General features: G+C 46.8%; 1 protein-coding gene across 2 annotated transcripts in view; it reads right to left on the minus strand.

The window, feature by feature from the left end:
- The window catches only part of Ano10 (anoctamin 10), a 119,162-nt gene extending 105,203 nt beyond the window's left edge, over window positions 1-13,959 (minus strand). The window contains exons 1-2 of one of the 2 annotated variants that reach the window (XM_042281960.2): window positions 13,223-13,959; window positions 2,658-2,810 (exon numbers count right to left, since the gene is read on the minus strand). In XM_042281960.2, the coding sequence (XP_042137894.1) occupies window positions 2,658-2,796 (139 nt within the window). In that variant the 5' untranslated portion in view covers window positions 2,797-2,810; window positions 13,223-13,959. The other variant, XM_076577440.1, reaches the window with a different exon arrangement.
- Between the last annotated feature and the right edge of the window lie 1,515 nt (window positions 13,960-15,474).

A 15,474-nucleotide genomic window follows, 5' to 3' on the forward strand; every position in this document is an offset into this window, starting at 1 on the left:
ATGTCCCCAGCCCCCGCTGACCCATGTCCCCAGCCCCCGCTGACCCATGTCCCCAGCCCCCGCTGACCCATGTCCGCAGCCCCTGCTGACCTATGTCCCCAGCCCCCGCTGACCCATGTCCCCAGCCCCTGCTGACCCACCTTTCTATCTCCTACATGAACCATCTAATTGGTTGGGCTGTGTTCAAGGCTGTTCCTTGCCTAAGGGTCATACCTTCACCAGGCTGCAGCTTCCTACACACACTGCTGTGTGTGTCTTTTCCCAGTATACCTCTTACACCTCTAAGTCCCAGCTAAGAGTCATTGGCATGGAAAACCAAAGCTGACCCTCTGAGTGTGAGGAGGGCCCCTCTATGGGAGGAGAGTTGGTGTAACCTCCAGCAGTTTACACCTGCCACTGCTGTTGTGAAAAGTCAGTCTGGCAAGTGACTCTCACTGGCTTGCACTCACCAAAGTTTCTGTCTTACTCACTGTCTGATCTACACTTCACAACTCTATTTTCTGTGCTCTGGGTAAGTCTCCCCTTGACACACTGGGAACCCTGTCAATAGTTTTACTGGAGGAACCTCTCTGTACTCCTTTGCTCTACTGGCTATGTATGTCCAGAACTCTAGACTAAGGCCCTTTCCTTCAGAACTAAAGAGGACCCCACTGCTCCCACATCAGACTGAGAAGTCCCACCCCTCCGGACCTGGCTTTGTTTCCTTTGTCCCTGCAAGACCCTTGCATCTTCATCCCCAGGGTTCTGGAACTTTCATTGCTACAGCTGGTCACAGTTACCTCCTTCCCTGGAAGCTGGAATGGGTCCCCAGAGCCTCTCTACTGACTTCTCCTTCTCTCCCATCCTTCTGTTTGGCGTGAGGCCCTGGGCTGGCGGCGCTTCCTTCACCTCCCATTTTGCTCTTTGTTCTCGGAGGTCTTGCTAACGTTATGCAAGCACTTTATGATTTTTCACATGGGATTTTATGTTTTCACTCTGTAAAAGTTGCTTTTCCTACAAGGCTGTCTTTCTAACACATTCTTCATTTGTGGGTGGCTTCTCTTTCTGCCTCTGAAGGCTGAGCTCTTTATCCTCCTCCTGGCATGCTGCTCTTCATCTGCTTCCCCATCTCCCTGTGTCAGACATGTGACAATCTCTTCTTTAAGAAAGGGACCCCAAGGGGCTCAAGTTCTGAAAGCTTAGGTGGACTCATCAAGTGCGGCCTTTTATGGATAGAGGCCTCACCAGGTTACTTCTTGGACAATCCCCTGGTTTCTCTACAATTCATTTTTTTGTCCTAAATGGGTCAAAAATATGCACCCAGAATTATTGGAAGTCTTGTTCCTGCATTTTATAAACTGAATTAGATGTGAGGCTGGGGGTGGGAGAGGAAGATGGTGTCTTCCTTCTCAGTGGAATCTCGCTCTAGCCTCCACAGAAGCCTGGTCCCACCATCCCAGCTCCCAACCCTCCACAGAGAGTGAACCTGAGGTTCCTAGGCAGCACCTGTGGAGGCTGTGGAGACCCTGGGTTTTCTTCTAGAGCCCCACGGCCCTCCCATTCTGCAGTCTCTAGGGTGCCAGTCTGCTTCCCAGTCATCCCAAATCCAACAGGCCCCTCATGTTTATATTTTTAAAAATAGTTCTGGCTTTTTGTTTGTTTTGTTTTGTTTACCCCAGTTTTAACAGGAATTTAAAAATAATAAAATCAAACAGTGGTAGTAAATGTACATCCTCCCCCGGGGGATCCAAGGTCCTTTCTCCTCAATTGCCCAAGTGGAGCAGTGCAACTGCTCCTTCTCCCTAGTGTCCCTGAGACACAAGGCCAGAGCAAAGGAAGCTGAGAACTCACTGGACTTACTCTTAAATCACAGAAGGGTGAAGGGGAGGCTCCAGGCCAACTGAAAATATCTCAAATTTCAGCAAATACTCTTTCCTTTTGGTTCAATTACTTTTAAAAACATGTTGTATTGCCACTTTGATTTAAAAAGTCTATTCTTAAGGCATCAGTTTACAGTCATTGTTAAGGGCTTGACTTCAGTCCTCAGCTGCACAGCTGGTGGTTCTGTGTATTCTAGGGGCTGTCTGGTTATCCAAAACCCTCAATTTTTCACCAGTCCAAGCCCCTGCTACCCTCCAGAGAGAGCTAAGCCGCAGAGTCAGAAGTTACCTCCCCCATTCCACAAAGCACTGTCAAACTGTCCCAACCCTTTGCTTTCCCTGCCTTTGTTATAGCAGCCACAATCTGTGCACTGCTCTGACAGCTCACCCGCTCACTGGATTTCACTGGATGTTCTCGGAATTCGTGTTCATTTTACCACCTAGACAGCAGTGTCTAGAGGCAGAGATCAGAAGTGTCCTTCCCTTGGCATCACAACGACCCATGGTGCTCACTCAGCACATTATATCTGCTCACGTGAGAAGTACCTATGATGCTCCTACCATGCATGTGCCACGGTCCCTCCAGGCACTGTCTTAAGCATGGCCGTTAGAAACCCAAGGAAAGCCACTCACATGGCCCACAATTTGGTGGGGACTTTCAGTCTTGTGGTGATTTAAGATCTCCTTTCAAGCCCCGGACAGGTAATACAGAGCCAAGTGATAGCGTATAAAACACATTTGCCAACACACATCAGTAACTAACCATGACCAAGATGATAGAGTAACTATTTCACTAACCTCCATCTTTCTTTTTAGCGATAATTCTGTTTTTGAGCCATTCTTTGGTTTCTTCTTTGACATCTTGGGCGAGTTCTATGACCACTAAAGGTGTGAAGGAGCTCTCACAAGTATCCAAAGTTGATAAAGTCACTCTCATCTTTGACAAACTCACTGAAAATTAAAACAAAAAGCAAAAGCTAGTTAGCATGGGAAGAAAGCAATATGCTAGCCACTGCACTATTCCCTCTAGGCAGAGTCACTGAAGAAACTTTTGCTCAAACTATACATGCTAAAAGTGACACACTGAGTAAGAACACAAGCCAGGATTTCTACTTCCAGGGCAGCAGATGGACTCAGACAAACCCTTCTGCTATCCAGACAATGTACACACACACACATGCACACACACACTCACACATTCTCTCTCTATATATATCTTATATATAAATTAATATATAAATTATACATATACATATATATACATTATATATATATATATATTTTTTTTTTTTTTTTCTTTTTGAGACAAGGTCTCACTATGTAGTCCTGGTTGGCTTGGAATTTGCTATGTAGATAGACCAGGTTGACGTCATACTCCTAGAGATCCACATGCCTCTGCCTCCTGAAGGCTGGGATTAAAGGTGTGCACTATATGTCTATATACACACAATTGAAAAAAAATCTGTCTGAATTTCACTGTTAATGATGCAGTGAGAACAATGGCAACCATAGTCAAAGGACACAGGATAGAGCTGTGTTTCCGGGAGCAGCTGCCACACTAGGTGAAGGACACACAGAGAGGTAAGCAGGGTTTTTGTCAGCAGGGAAAGGTCACTTTGCTGACTGCCCACTGCACAGGAGGGGCTGGCCTAAGTATCTACTCACCTAATTCCACTAAATCCTACTAATAGATACACAATTTATTACTTCTTCCTTCTTGGTTTTTAATAAAAGAACTAATTAATTAACTTGTATGTACCTATATGAGTATATGCACACGTGTGTGCTGTGCTTGAACGCAGGTCTTTGTACTCTTGTACAGGTGTTTGTGTGGCCACCAGTTTGTTACATTGTAGATGCTGGGGTCTGACACTTAGTTCAGCAAAATTAAATGTTTCAAGATAAGATAACAAATGCTGGGGCTGGAGAGATGTCTCAGAGGTAAAGAGCATTGGCTGCTGTTTCAGAGGTTCTGAGTTCAAATCCCAGCAACCATATGGTGGCTCACAACCATCTATAATGAGATCTGATGCCCTCTTCTGGCATGTAGGCATACATGCAGACAGGACACTGTATATATAGTAAATATTAGAGAAAAAAAAGATAACAAAAGTTGCCAACCCCTCCAAAAAAAAAAAAAAAAAAAAAAAAAACAAATGACAACAAAACTACTCAGCAGCCACAAAATAAAAAACCTTGACCAGTGTTTCAACCCTCCAGTGACAGGTGCAGAGGAACTGAATCAAATTAGAGATTCAACAGAATCAGGGGACTCCAGGTGAAGGTTCCCTGGGCATCTCTTAAGTTTTTGTTGCTAGATAGGGACAGAGAAGCAGTGATAACCGTGCAGAGTAGTTCCCATCATTTTCACCAGATGATGCCCAGGGCTGAAGAGGGCTATGTGCATAATGTCTTTGAACTTGCTAAACTAGGAAGAGGATACATCTTGCCTGAGGAATTCCCTGGGCAGGAGGAGGCATTCCTTCCAGGGGAGTAAACAAAGGTCTGAGGGGCAGAGTTCACACAGCAGAATACTGTAGAAAATCTTTATTGTAAGCAGACTGCAATCAGCTCTGACAAAGGACCAAAGGCCAAGAGAGTGCAGCACTGACCACCTGAGTCTGCAGTTAAGTCACATGACAGACACCGAAGGGCCACTCCCCTTCTTCACCCTTGCACATGTCTGGACTACTTGTCCCAGCCTGCTTGTGCTACATGGACATAGACTAAATTCCAGGTGTGTAAGAAATCAAGAATTCCAACTCCAGGCCAGTGCCCTCAGGGGAGGAAACATCCCTCCCCCACCTTCCTCACCCCTCTCCAGGGACCCCTGGGATGGCAGAGACAGAATAGTCTGGTTTCCTAAACCACAGAGAGGAGCTGCGCTGCCCACGGGAACACCTCTAACACAGGGAGAGCTAACAAGTCAAGCACTTGGCCTCCTCTCACTACTACAACCTTTGTTTGTAAACTGATACCTTTTGTTACCTTCTGTGATAGCCATTGACCTCATCTCTGGGACCAAGTACCTGACAGGAAACAACACGAGGGAGAAAGCACTGATTCTGGCTCACAGTCTGAGGAGATACAGCCCAACATGGTGGGGAAGGATGGCAACGGTCACCTCCATGGGAGCAAGAGCCTGAACGAGTAAGTGGGGAAGTAAACTCAACACCAGCACTCATCCGTCTCTGCGTCTTGACTTCAGATGGCATGTGACCCACTGTCTCATACTCCCACTGCCACACCTTCCCAACCATGATGCACTGTCTCCCAACAGTGCTTTCTACAGGAGCCTCTAACCTGGAATTTGCCAGGGCAAGTCTAATACTTTACTCACTAACTCTTAAGGCTGTCTGTCAGTCTTTGGAGTCAGTCTCAATGACTCCAAAGTCTGAAAGCATGCCTGCTCACAGCACTGCTCCAGCGGGCCACAGCGTCCTTCCAATGAACCTGCCATCTTGCATCAAAGCAACTGAACAGACACAGATATCTCGTGTGGCCTGATCAGCCTTCCTCCCTGCCCTGAAAACAGTGTAGGCTTTGTTTGGGTCTGGCCTATAACAGGCTTTTGAAATTAACACAGGGTTTAAATTATACACTCTCTGCCCACTAGAGCTGCCTTCTCCATCCAAGGCCAAATACTAACTTCTATAGTGATGTCTTGGACTTGTTTTGTTTTTATTTATTTTTCTTTTTTTATATATAAATATTTTTATTTTATAATTAATTTAATTTTACATTTATCAGCCACGGATTCCCCTGTCCTCCCTCCTCCTACCTCCCAGTCTTTTGCTTTGCTTTTCAAGACAGGGTAGCCTTGAAAAACTCTGTGTAGCCTTGGCTGTCCTGGAACTCACTCTGTAGACCAGGCTGGCCTTGAACTCACAGAGATCTGCCTGACTCTGCCTCCGGAGTGCTGGGATTAAAGGCGTGCGCCACCACTGCCCAGTTAATGATATCTTGGAAACACACATGTGATAGTTTTAAATGCCAACTTAGAAGCTCCTTAGAGAAGAGTTTCATTTAAGGAAGCATCTGGATAAGGTTGGCTAAAGCTATGGTGGTGGGAGAGTCGCAATTGTTAATTGGTGTAGGGAGATCCAGTCCATTGTGGGCGGCACCTAGACTGGGCCATGAAATGTACAAGAGTGAAAAAAGCCAGCTGAGCTTAAGCAGCTAGCAGGCAGCTTGGGCACATTTTTTAATCTGTGCTCTTGGCTGTGGATGTCACGTAATGAGCTGTCTCAAGCCTATGCCTCTGCCTCCCCTAAGTTGCTTTGGGCAAGGTGTTTTATCCCAGCAGCAGAAAAGAAGTTAGAACACTGTATCTGCAGATGCACCCAAATGCTACGTGAAGACTCATGGAAACCAGGGTCACCATCATGCTAAGCCCTTTCATCCAAGTATGGACCTGCTCAGATTCTAAGATCAGAGTAGATCGGGTGTGCTAGGAAGGGTTTAGGACCAACAGGCTAAGTTCTAAGAAGGCATCAGCTCGTGCTTCCAAACAGCTAGTAAGGTGGCTGGGGAATGACAACCTTCTGTTTGTCACACATAACCAACCATAAGGCTTCCAACTGGGGTGAGTGAGAGAAATAATGAAGTGTTCAGACAGTGTGGACATGCATCAAAGGTCAGCACAGCTGAACATTTCTACATTGTCTGAGGTAGTTAATAGTCTACCTTATTCATAATTACCAGGTCATAAAACAGTCTCGCTGAGAAAACCAGAACAGGCTTCTCTTCAAAGCAGATTTATGAAAACTCCTAGAAACCCATAATAAACATTGATCCCTACTTATTCTCACTTAAGAGACTCTGTGCCATTCATTACCCAAGGCAGACCCTTAACAATATTGGCAACATATGACAAGTGAGTGTTAATATCCCTCACCTGCGGAGGTCCTAGAAATCAACAGGGGACAAATGGAAACAACAAACCACCAAACACAAAAACACAACCCTCAAAAGTACACCAACCACATCTGAAAAGATGTTCAAGGTCACTAATAAAAAGATAAAAGAAACATTCCCATTTCCAATTTGCCAAAGCTGAAAGATGGGAAGAACTCAGCTTGTGTACATGTATGGAAAATCAGACACCTTCACACACTGTGGACAGACTCTGTAACCTACCTACCACCTTCCAGAAAGCAAACCAGCAATAAGAAATATAAATGTCTACACGTTAACATCACAGTATCATTTTCATGAATTTACCCCAAGAAGAAAATTAAACAAAATATATCTAGATGTTCATTACTACTATATTAACAAAATTTGTCTCTAAAGATCTTTGAACCAAATGTGAATGTAAAAGTCATTACAGATTTTATTCTATTTATTTGTGTACTTATGCAAAAAAAACAACAAAAGAAACAAGCTACTATCCAAACATCTACCAACAGATGACTATATACTATGTATGTGGTATGACAGGACCACTTACAATAGGAAACAGATCCAACTATATTCATTAAAAATTATACTTAGCTATTAATACAGATGCTAACTCCTCATACAATTAAGAAAACTATACACATTTACTCCATATAAAATGTATACGAAATACACAGTAACATCAGAAGATGTGAGCTAAGTTCAAATCCCCAGAATCCACATAAAGAGTCAGGTGTGAGCTGGGCGATGGTGGCTCACGCTCGCCTTTAATCCTACCACTCAGGAGACAGAGGCAGACAGATCTCTGTGAGTTCAAGGTCAGTCTGGTCTACAGAGTAAGTTCCAGGACAGCCAGGGCTGTTACACAGAGAACAAAACAAAAAAGCCAGGCGTGGACATGCATATCAGTAACCCTAGAGCTGTGGAAGAATGGAGACTGGGGTCTCTAGGGCTTGGTGGCCACTCTTCTTAGTTTCGGTGAGAGACCTGTCTCAAAGAAATAAAGCAGAGAAGGATAAAGTCAGAATCCCAGTGTACTCCTCTAGCCTCAGAATGTGAGTGCACAGGAATGCACACCTGCCATACATGTGCACATACAACACACACACACACACACACACACACACACACACACACACACACACACACTTTTAGTTCTATCACAAGTGCCAGAGCTGCCTAGGCTCCACTGTGAGCAATACAAACCCTGAGATGGGAAGGGAAGCAGCAGGCCCTGGGCTTGTGGTCCTGTGAGGACCAAGTGCTTTTCTGTGGCTATGCTCAGTCACACAGCAACTGTGCCACCCACTGAGCTGCAGGTACCAGGAGAACGGTTTCCTAGAGGGCATACCCACTCTTCGACCACTGACCTCTCCTCCCTCTCTCCACATCCCCTCTGGGAGTGCCCTCTGCTCAGAGCATTTATGTCCCCACACTATGACAGCACTAATGTGTCCTCTCCTGACCTCCTTCTTCACATAAGATACCTCTTGAGTGGTCCTGTCTGCAGGGTTCCCATAGCCCTCTGTGCTCTGCATGCAGTGGGGTGCTGTGGGGTGGTCTCTGTGTCAAATTGCTCTGATTGGTCAATAAATAAGACACTGATTGGCCAGTGGCCAGACAGAAAGTATAGGCGGGACAAGGAGAGAAGAGAATTCTGGGAAGTGGAAGGCTGAGTCAGAGAGACACTGCCTGCCACCGCCAGGACAAGCAGCATGTGAAGATGCCAGTAAGCCATGACCACATGGTGAGGTATAGATTTATAGAAATGGATTAACTTAAGATGTAAGAACTAGATAGCTAGAAGCCTGAGCCATTAGGCCAAACAGTTTAAACAATATAAGCCTCTGTGTTTACTTGGTTGGGTCTGAGCGGCTGTGGGACTGGAGGGTGACAGAGATTTGTCCTGACTGTGGGCCAGGCAGGAAAACTCTAGCTACAGTGGGGATGTGGGTGTGACAGACTCTTGGGATGCTGGTCTGCTCCTCTTTGTCCACTGGCATCCCTGACAGGTTGAGTAAGGGCTGTGCAGTGAAAAGCAGCTTCAGCCGAAACTGAGTTCTCTGACTCAGTTTCACCAAGGGCATTTGCTCCACCATTACCATACAGAGGGAACAGAAAGGTGGAACCAAAATACCAGACAGAAACACGAGGCTTAGGTGTGCGGCAGGTGTGGCTGTGGCAGAAGCAATCTAAAAAGTATCCATGATTCAACAGCCCAACCTCCAGGGCACTGGGGCAGGACGATTTTCTCTTCTGTGTTCAGCTTCCGCCTTGGTCAAGACTGCAGGCCAAGGTAACAGAGAGAGCAACCAAAAAGGTGAGCAGCCAGGGTTTCTCAGAGGCCCTGCTCAGGCTCCAGAAGGCTGTGCAGGGCTGTGGTGTCTTTCAAGGTGTGCTGAATTACCAAAGGGGAAAAAGACACCTACTTGACATTAGCCACTGGATCCTTGGCCCCCAAGAGGTGGATCTGAATGGTGCTTAAGATGCAGAGAAAGACAGAGTTCACCGGGAGGGGGTGAGGTGGGGTGGTTGTGCATGGAGACAGCAGAGGGGATTCTATTGAAGACCAAGGGAAGAATGAAAGGTACCATGTTCTGGGGAATTATGCTCTTTGTGATTTTAAGTTAGATAGTGGAATTGTCACAAATGCCAAGGTTGCAAAGGAAACCATGCACAATATGAACCATCTTATTAAGTTAGGATTTGGTGGCTCAAATCTGTGATCCCAGCACTCTGGAGGCTAAAACAGGAAATGTCAAGTTTGAGGCTAGCCTGAGCCACAGAGAGTTCAGAACGGCCTGTGTTACAGAGAGAGACCTGTTCCAAACAGACACACATGTGTGTACAAACATATACACATACATACACATACACACAGCCTTACTTCAGACTCAAGGAGAAACAAGAATGTAGCATGAATTGTTAGAAGGTCTTATTAATAAAATCAAACCTGGAACCAGGTATTGGGATGAACGCTGGAAGATCAGAGAAGCAAAACAAGCTACAGCTTCCTCACACCTCGCCAATTCCTCAGCTGATCCTGTTTCCTCAAATTGGAAGCCTCTGTGTCCTCATCCAGATGAATCTCAGCTGAACTGCTGCTAAAAGCCTAAAAGCTTAACCAGACTCTAGTTCCTGGTCTTCACGCCTTATATACCTTTCTGCCTCCTGCCATTACTTCCTGGGATTAAAGGCATGAGTCACCAGGCCTGGCTGTTTCCAGTGTGGTCTTGAACTCACAGAGATCCGGATGGATTTCTGCCTCCCAAGTGATAGGATTAAAGGTGTGAGTGCCACCATTTTCTGGACTCTATGTCTATCTAGTGGCTGTTCGGTCCTCTGACCCCAGATAAGTTTATTAGGATACACAATATATTGGGGGACACAATATATCACCACACAGGAACAATTACTCTCCATGGAGAAGCAGAACAGGCACATCTTGTGAGAGAATGGAGCACCTCTGAGCACGCTGGAATGAGAAGGGTGCCCAAGAAGAAAGGCTGTAATTTTAATCACCAGGGTTGGAACATATCTGGAGAAAGGAGTTGGCACTTGGCTTTAAAAGAATTCCTGTTGGAGTTCCTATCCTGATAAAGACGTTAAGACATGTGGATTACCTGACCAGTCCTTCTATTCTGTAACACAGAAGACTTGGAATTGGTGCCTGGGTGTAAAGCTGTACGGTAGGCTGAGGAGATGGCTCAGTCAGTAAACTGCTTGCTGTTGCAAGCATGAGGAACTGAGTTCAATCCCCAGAACCCACATTAAAATGCTGGGCATTGAAGCATAAGTTTGTAATCCTAATGCTGGACAGGTGGAGAGAGGTGGGGCCCTGGGGACTCCCTAGTCAGCCAGCCTAGCCTAATTAATGAGTTCTGGGCCAATGAGGGACTCTGACTTAAAAAAAAAAAAAAAAAAAAAAAAAAAAAAAAAAGGTAGAGGATAACTGAAGAAAACACCTGAGGTTGACATCTGGTCTTCAGACATATACACAAGAAAGGGTACCCTTTTAGTGTGTAATTTACTCAAATAGCAGCTTGTGTGCATAGGAAAGGAAGATAAGCATCCTTTCTAAGACACGGTGTCCAGGAGATGAATTTAAGAAAGGGTGTTGGCCTCCTAGCAGGCCAGCTCTATGGCACAGCTCTGTACCTGGTCATCTTGTGTGGGAGGATGCCTTTGTTAAAAGCTAAGGACATACCACAGCTAAATACAACCTGCAGTGAGTAGGAGACTGGTGCTCCGACTAAGGCCTGCAGGTCACTAAAGAAACCGTGTCAGTGCTGGTTTCTGTGCTCAGGAACTATACTAAGAACATACAAGGAGTTAGCATCGGGGAAGCTGGCACATGGGAACTCAATATTCTTGTGTATTTTTAAAAACTCAAATTATTTCAAAATAAAAATCATTTAAGATATCTCCCTGCCCCCCCCCACACACACACAAAAAAAAAATCCCTTATTTCCCCCTTTCCAACAAGTATAGATAAGAACTCCTGGGCATTCAAAACAATAGCTTCAGGTCACATGTCACACTGTCTTAGAGTTCTATGGTTCAGGTAAGTATTATGACCAAAAGCAACTCAGGGAGGACAGGGTTTGACCGGCTTCTATCATCAGAGAGGACAAGGTAGGAACTGAAGCAGGGCCATGGAGGAATACTGCTTATTAGCTTGGTCAGCCTGCTTTCTTATACAACCCAGGACCACCTGTGTGGGGAGGGCACCACCCCCAGTGGGCCGGGCCCTCCCCCGTTAATCATGAATCAAGAAAATGCCCCACAGACTTGCATACATGTCAGTTTGATGGAGACGTTTGTTCAGATGAGGATAGCTTGTATCAAGTTGAAATCAACAACCACAAAAACAAACAACTAAAAAACCACCACCAGGTCAAACACTCGGCATTCTGAGCTGGTATCCTCCACGAGCAAAGGTGTTATTGTGTGTAAGAGCAGAAAGGCACAGATCATGTATGAATACACGGGTAAGGAACTGGGTCACAGTAGCATAAACAGCATTTAGACCCTTGGCAAATGTAACCGCCTTTCTCAGCCCTGATTCTTCACTTCCAAGCAGGTATTAAACACAGCTGAAATACTAATATTTTTGAAATGAATAATTGGTTGTTTAGTGTGAATTTTTAGTGATTAAGGAAAATGTTAAGTGAGAAAATGTTAAGTTGGAAGAGTTACAAATTAATATTGGACTGGTATCCCATTATGTTACAAATTAGGAAGAAAGTCATCAAAATGTTAGGTCATACAATTCAGAGCATTTCCCCAGAGCATTTCTACAGGGCATTTATATTTTCAACTTTATCCTCTTTTCTGTGTTCCAACTTTTCTAGTTTTCCTCTTGACACACACAAGCACTTACCCTATAGTTCACCCAAACACCTACACGAACTCACAAACACACACTCACACTACACTTTACCAGGTCTTGTCTGTGCCTGTCCGTTATTAGGGATCTCTCATTTCTCATCAAGAGAACCTAAATTTGGACCCCCAGAATGCACGTTAAGCCAGGCAGAAGCGCGCTTCTGTAATTCCAGCTCTTAGGGCGAGACGCTGTAAGGCCGAAAAGCCTAGCCCTAGAGTAGACGTCACAACAGCAGGAATGAAAAGACTCTGCTTCAAACAAGGTGGAGGGCCAGGGCCAGCGCCTGTGGTCCTCTGACCCCCGCATGTGAACACACACACACACAGGTTAAACAAAGACAATTGTATAGTCAATGTGAGTGCACTCGGTTGTTCACACCAGGTAGAGACCCATCTCAGCGAACATCTCAGAGTTTATCCAATGGTTGACACAGTTTATCCATGGCTGCATTTAAAATTGTTTAATGACAGAATGAGCCCTTAGAAACATCTAGTCCTCTAAGGTTAGTGTGACTTTAAATGAAAACCAGGCAACTCACAGTGCGCTTGAAACTTTTAAAACCCACAGGATTCGATTACACGTCCAGGGTTTAAAGGAGTGGGAGTGCACTTGAAGAGTTCTTAAGTCAGGATGTGTGCGCACCGCCCCAGCTATGGGAAGACACATGGTTTTCAGTGGCCTGCCTGCGGGGACAGGGCTCTCTAGCCCTTCACTGGACACCTAGCACGGAGAGCGCACAGGGGCCCGTCAGAAATCTGGAACCGGATCTGTCCGCAACCTTGGAAGGACCAGGGAGGCGTGATTCAGAGCCGGGTCCCGAGTCGTCAATCAGGCTACCGGGCGTCCTCCCCAAGTGTCTATCAGAGCCGCCGGGCACCCCAGGACCCCAGGCGTCAATCAGAACCGGCCCCGCCCCAGGCCTGACGCCAGCCTAAAGCCGGCCCACATCCCCCTGCCTCCGTGGCCCTCATCCTAGCAGAGATCCAGCCCCGCCCCGCGCGGTCGCATCTCTCTTCCCCGTGGGGGAGTCCCCCGCAGGTCCACCCCACCGGAAGCTCCCCTCCCCACTCACCGGCCGCCCACACAGCGTCCTCGGGGGCGGCCCCGAACAGAGAGAACCAGGCCCACGGCGCTGAGGCCGGGCAGACTGGATGCGCGACCGGGGCGTGGTGCTTTAGGCCGCCAGGGGGCGTCAACGACCGGGTGGGGCGGGGCCTTCCGGCTGTCACTCAGTCCGGGTGGGCAGGGCCACGGTGAAAGGGCGGTGCCTCGGTCGTTGTAAATCGGGAGGAAATGGAGTAAAGTGTGCAGGGTGAAACCTCACTGGCTGTCGCTCGGGAGGGGGGCGTGTCCTCGGGGGATGGGCGGGGCCCTGAGGGCTATCATTTTGGTGGGATAGGGCAGGGCTGAATGGGCGGGGCCGCGCCCGCTGCCACTGCGGAGAGTTGGGGCTGGAGGCGGGGCTGCGGCGAGTGGGGCGGAGCCTCTCTTGGGGCGGGACCTGGCCTGTTGTCATTCGAACAGGGCAGAGGTGGAGCCTCGGCGGGAGGGGCGGGGCCTCGCTGGCTGTCATTGTGGTGGGATTGCGATGCGGACTCCCTGGCTAGCTCTGCCGTGTAGGGTAGGAAATGGAAGGGACTAGGTTCCTTAACGACGTCCTTTTCTTAATCTCTTAGATCAGAATCCAGTGTGAGTGCAAGTCTCATCTTAGTTGTTCCAGGCGATGAGAAACTCAGACCCGATCGATTTATAACTGAAACCTTCAGGGATCCATGGGGTTCCTCATCCCCTTGTGCCTCCTAGAACTCTCCAGAAAACCTCCCACCTCTACCCTACGGCTCCACCCTCCACACACTTCCGGTTTCTGCCCTGACTTTCCTTGATGATGGACTGTAAGACAAATCCTTTCCTTCCCAAGTTGCTTTTGGTCCATGTCTAAGCAGGCTAGGACAGGCATGAAACCTTGTCTTAATTATCCTTTGCGACATAACAAACCACCACCCAGAATTAGGCCTCTTCAACACCCCTTCCAAAGCTCCATTCTCTGTGGCTCCTAAGAGCCCCCCCCCCTTTCCAGTCGTTCCCTCTAGAACAGTGGTTCTCAATCTGTGGGTCACCTTTCCGGATCAAATCACCCTTTCACAGGGAAGGTCTGAGACCACAGGAAAACACAGATATTTACATTATGACTCATAACAGTAGCAAAATTACAGTTATGAAATAGAAATGAAAATAATTTTATGGTTGGGGTCACTGTAAGGGTGGGTGTGGTGATATTTTAATTGTGCTGAAATGTGATTTTATTTGTATGTTAATAAATAAGGTTTGCCTGGAGATCAGAGGCCATTATTGAGCCAGGAACAGAAGTCAGGTGGTGGTAGCCCATGCCCTTAATCCGATCACATGGCAGGCAGAGTCTCTGTGTGGTCAAGGACACAGCCAAGCGTGGTGACAGAACCTTTAATCCCAGTACCAACCATAGAGACCTGGAGGTCTGTATAGGCAGGCGGATGAGGAAATCATGTGGTTGGGTTTAGAGCCAATGAGAAGGCAGAACAGAAAGGCAATTAAAAAGACAAGTCAGACAGGAAGAAACTCTCTGGGGGGAAGCTACTGCTGGTGGTAAGCTAAAGCTAGATGGCTCTTGCTCTGATCTTTTTGGCTTTAACTCTGTATTTGGCTCTGTGTTTCTTATTTAATAAGACTGTTTAGAAATTTGTCTACAGGTGGGCGGCCCCCTCTGAGTCAGAACAGGCCACACTCAGACACCAAACTCTTAGCACAGGGGTGTGGGCGTGGGGACAGCAAACAGCAATATTAGCAGCAGCACAGAACCGATGTTTTTGCAGGAGTGGATTTTCAAGGAGAAAAAATCGAGATACTGTGCTAGAGTGAGTTGGTAAGTCCTGACTGGACATGTTAGCTAAATAATGAATTTTGATTTTTGGACCTTGGTGTTTAGTCTCAGGAATGAGTCAGTGGCCAAATAAGGGAATGAACTTTGGGAGCTAACTTTAGAAATGTAATCTAACAGTTTTTAGCAAGAAAGAGGGAGAGAGAAAAGGACAGAACCTGTCAGTACTACATTTGCCTTGCTCTGGCCTGTTAGAGTTCTTCAGCGACCACACTGAGGAACTGTAGTAAACCGAGGGGCTGCAGCATAGGAAGTTGAGAGCCGCTGCTCTAGAAGGACAGTTTTTCTCCCCCTGTCTTAGGTGTCAGCTTCTTGACCAGGCAAATCTCAGAAAGGAAAACCCTGAGTAGTTCCCAACACTTTATCTTGCTCCCAGCAACCTTGTCTCCTTTCATTGTGGTGGATGCTAA

Source organism: Peromyscus maniculatus, chromosome 7, assembly GCF_049852395.1.
Source record: "Peromyscus maniculatus bairdii isolate BWxNUB_F1_BW_parent chromosome 7, HU_Pman_BW_mat_3.1, whole genome shotgun sequence".
Taxonomy (NCBI): domain Eukaryota; kingdom Metazoa; phylum Chordata; class Mammalia; order Rodentia; family Cricetidae; genus Peromyscus; species Peromyscus maniculatus.